The sequence below is a fragment of the Galendromus occidentalis genome, unplaced genomic scaffold (assembly GCF_000255335.2).
Source record: "Galendromus occidentalis unplaced genomic scaffold, Mocc_1.1 scf7180000077216, whole genome shotgun sequence".
Taxonomy (NCBI): Eukaryota; Metazoa; Arthropoda; class Arachnida; order Mesostigmata; family Phytoseiidae; genus Galendromus; species Galendromus occidentalis.
The window spans coordinates 2,473-6,521 of NW_003805204.1; the positions used below are offsets into that span (position 1 = coordinate 2,473).

Genomic DNA, 4,049 nt, shown 5'->3' on the forward strand with positions numbered 1-4,049 from the left:
GCAACAGTCCCGCATCAACAACGAGACGCTCGGAAAGAGGAAAGTGTCAGACGTTGAGATCGGGAGTTCTCCGAGAAGAAGTAATAGATCGAAAAAGACCCAGAGTTATATTCGGATCAACAAGCAATGTAATTAGGCGCAAATTGTGTGATAAAATAATAGACTGGGATTACGATATTCTATGAGGGAGGTGTTTGTATGGGATTCGAATAATGCGCGTGCGTACGCCAGAGCCCTCTAGCATCTAGCAGCACTAGCCTGAGACAATAAAGCAGTTGACTACAACTCATTGTGGAGCACGCATCGTCTATTCCTTGGATAGGGATCTACAGGAACAGTTAGGAACATCGACTAAGAAACTGGTATCTCAAGATCGCAATTTTGGCTATCAGTCAAGGATGAATATCCGGTTCTCAGTGAGATCGCGACCAAAATTCTCATTCTTTTTTCAACAACATACCTATGTGAGAAAACTTTCTCATCGATGTCAGCTATTAAAACACGTTATACATAGATCGAGACTAGATGTTCAGACAGCCCTTCGCCTCGGAGTCACTTCCGTAGGCCCAAACATCGCGAAGCTCATCCAATCCCCTCTCCAGGTCGAGGACAGCCTTGACATCGATGCCCCGAATGATCCTCAATCTGAACTTCTTAATGGTGAGGCGGAATCGTAGCGGAAGACGGGCGCGACTTCGGTGAACATATGGATCTCGGGGAACAGCTAGTCGATTGCGAAGCACCGCTGGCCGCGGTGGCTTTTCTGGTGCTAGATTTCGCGTTATGCTGCTTGATGATGATTGAAAAGAAATGTGAAGCTACCCGCAGAATGCGAAATCCCTTCTCTCGTGGAAACCCGCGAATAGTACTCGGGATAATCATACAGTTACTCATACCTCCTTGGAAGTCCCACCGAGTGCTTCGGAAACGCTCAGAGCTTTGCCAGTAATTTGAAAATAAATCCGTAATGTACCCTCGAAGACCGCTCTTTAATGATAGCACTCCCCAGAGAAGTCCTCCGACGTGCTTCAAAACCTGGCCATAGTCTCCTCGAGCACTCATCATGAGACGTTTCGAAAGTTGAGCGAAGTATCCCGACGATCCTTTCGGAACATTGCGGAAATTTTAAATAGAATTGTCTCCGGTGGTCCGCGCCGGTCCGCGGACCGGTGGTCCTTGTGGCGGACCTCGAGCGGTCCGCGGACCACTGATTGCCGATTGCTGGTTTAGAGAAACGTGATGCGTAGGGGAATCTCGTTCTCGACACCAACGAAGCCAATTTCGCCAGCATGAGTTGTATGCAGCGCGTGTGCTTGGTCTGATAGAGTTTTCCAGAAAGTGGATCGCTTCTCCTGACAGGACAGGGGAGCTAGACGCCAGGCGGCTAACTGGAGCTTCCGGGATACCAGCAGAGGGTGTGGCGTTCCTGAGCGGTCGAGGATGAGGTCGGCATCCCCCGGTAGTAGTATTGGTTCGTCGATGCAGCGTTGCAGGAGCCTCGGGAAGCATGGCTGTGTCGGCCAAAGAGGACAGATTAGCGTGAGTTCGCACGTTGGGAAATTGTCCAGAAATGAGAGGGTTCGATCAACGAGCTTGAAAGGCGGAAACGCATAGGGGTTGCTCCAAGGGTCCCAACGGGACAAGAACGCGTCGACGCTAAGCGCAAAGGGGTCTTTGACCCAACTGAAGTAAGTGGCGACTTCATAGTTGGAGAAATCGGCGAAGAGGTCGATTTCGAACGTCCCGTGGGCGGACTCCAATCTATCGAATACGTGTTGTTTCACGGAGTAGCTGTGGTTGTCTAAAACTGTTCGCGACAGCTGGTCGGCGAGTTCATTCTGAAGGCCCGGGATGTGCGAGGCCCTCAGAAAAATGTTGCGTGCAAAGGCCCACGCCCAAAGTTGTCTGGACAGGAAGTTCAGCGGAGTCGAATGCAAAGAGCCGAAGTTGTTGATGCTGGGCATCGCATTGGTGCTGTCGGTTCGCACCGCAATGGACGTGTTGGCGTGGTTTCTAGCCAGCCGTTGCACCGCCAGTAGTATGGCTTTGAGTTCTAAGGCGCTGATATGAAGGAGACGGTCGTCATCGTTCCAGGCGCCGCCCGCGGCCCCTAGTTCGCACCAGGCGCCCCAACCTTGAAGTGAACTGTCTGTTGTGATTTCCAACGAGACCAGTGGTGGTTGAATGGGGCCTACCGCGACCGCATCGAGGTGCATCGTCCACCAGAGGAGGTCCGTGCGGATGTCGGATGTTAGATGTACCGTTGTATTGAGGTTCCGTGTTTGGTGGGTGGTGGTTGACACCAGCTTAGCCAGAGAGGAACAGTGGTATCTCAGGGAGCGGACGATAGTGTTTAATGCATTGAGTTTCCCTAAAATGCGATACAGCGTGCGGAGAGAGACTTCAGGAGCTGCTAGGAGCGCCGTGATGTCGTGTCTGATTTGCGCCCGTTCAATGGTACCGATAGCTGCATGGTTGTGGAGTCGATCTCGTAACCCAGGTACGTCACCTGATGGGTGGGTATCAGCGCGGACTTCTCGAAGTTGATTACGTAACCCAAGGATTGCAGGAGCTCGACTGTGAGCCTCACATGGGTCGTGAGTCGTGAGGGGGAGTTCCCCATTAGGAGAAAATCGTCAAGGTATACGACAACGATAACGCCGTGTCGTCGCAGTTCGGCTGCCACGGGTTTTAGCATTTTGGTAAAGACCCGCGGACTTGTTTTTAGTCCGAATGGCAAACCGGCCCAGCAGTACGTAGTTTCCATCCACTTGAACGCGAGGAATGGCTGACTTGACTCGTGGACGGGAATGGATAGGAAGGCGTCTTTAAGATCGATTCGGGCGAAATAGTAGTTCGGAACAACTGCTTCCTTGATTTCCATCCATCCCTCCATTTTAAACTTTTCGTTAGGGATGAACTCGTTTAGAGGTTTGAGATTTATCACTGGGCGGTATTTGGTCGAGCCCGCTTTCGTGACTAAGAAAAGGTTGGAGAGAAATCGCACGCGGCGGGCAGGGATTGGTACAATGGCTCCTTTGATTAGGAGATCGGCGACCAGGTTAGTCATGATGAGAGTTTCTGCGAGAGAGAACCGTATTGGGTGCGGCAAATGTGTTTGACACGAGGGAGAAAGGAAGGAGATCCGATAGCCGCGGGCCGTGCTCAGAATCCACTCGTCGGAAGTTAGAAGTTCCCATTGGGAGATAAAGTTACTTATAGAGGGAAAACAAGTACCTGGCGGAGCCGGCTGCGCGGCGGTGTTGTTGGCATTAGAGTTCGGAGGACGGGCCCCCGTGTCGGGCGAGTTTGATGCGCCTTGTCGTTGACTTGACCAGTCATTCCGCCCCTGTGGCTTCCACTGTGACCGACGCGGACCGCTTCGGTCCTGATTCGATCGGCCGTACGGTTTGAATCGTTAAGTGGCAGTGCTGGGCGCTTCGTCGCCGAGCAAAACTTTTTTGTCTTTCCGTAGACGGGAGAGCAACAAGGGAGGCGGAGATCCCCAACTCACAAACACCCTAGAGTTCTACACCGACTCAGACTACGCCGCATGCAAAGAGACACGCAGAAGTGTAAGCGGTCTCTTATGCAAACTTAACGGTGGTGCTGTGCTATGGCAATCGCAGACTCAAAAATCTGTGAGCTTGTCCACCACAGAAAGCGAGTTCATCAGCGTCACCGAAGGGGCGAAATCAGCCTTGTGGCTGCGGACTCTATACAAAGAGCTCCGCACACCAATTATCCCCACGATCTACGTCGATAATCAAGCCGCATTAAAACTAATTCAGAACCCGCAATTCCATAAGCGAACAAAACATATCGACGTTCGCTACATGTTCATCCGCGAAACCCTTGAAAACAAACAACCTGATCTCAAGTATATCCAAACACAAAAACAGACTGGCTGACATCCTAACGGAAGCCCCAGCCAAACACACCTTCGAAACACTGAAAAACCTAATCGGCTTGAAACCATGCATCTCGGAGAAATCATAATACTCGTCTGCCTAACCACCGTCGCATCGCTGGAACCAAACTACTTCACA

The 4,049-nt window shown here is 51.4% G+C and overlaps 1 protein-coding gene across 1 annotated transcript; it reads right to left on the reverse strand.

The window, feature by feature from the left end:
* Positions 1 to 1,226: 1,226 nt before the first annotated feature.
* LOC108864060 (uncharacterized) lies at positions 1,227 to 2,216 on the reverse strand. Its single transcript, XM_018638960.1, has one exon. It carries the CDS (start codon positions 2,214 to 2,216, stop codon positions 1,227 to 1,229), a length of 990 nt encoding a protein of 329 aa, XP_018494476.1.
* Between the last annotated feature and the right edge of the window lie 1,833 nt (positions 2,217 to 4,049).

Bases quoted from the DNA above. Each gene is read 5' to 3' on its own strand.
- LOC108864060 (XM_018638960.1), bottom strand. From the start codon at position 2,216: ATGCACCTCGATGCGGTCGCGGTAGGCCCCATTCAACCACCACTGGTC.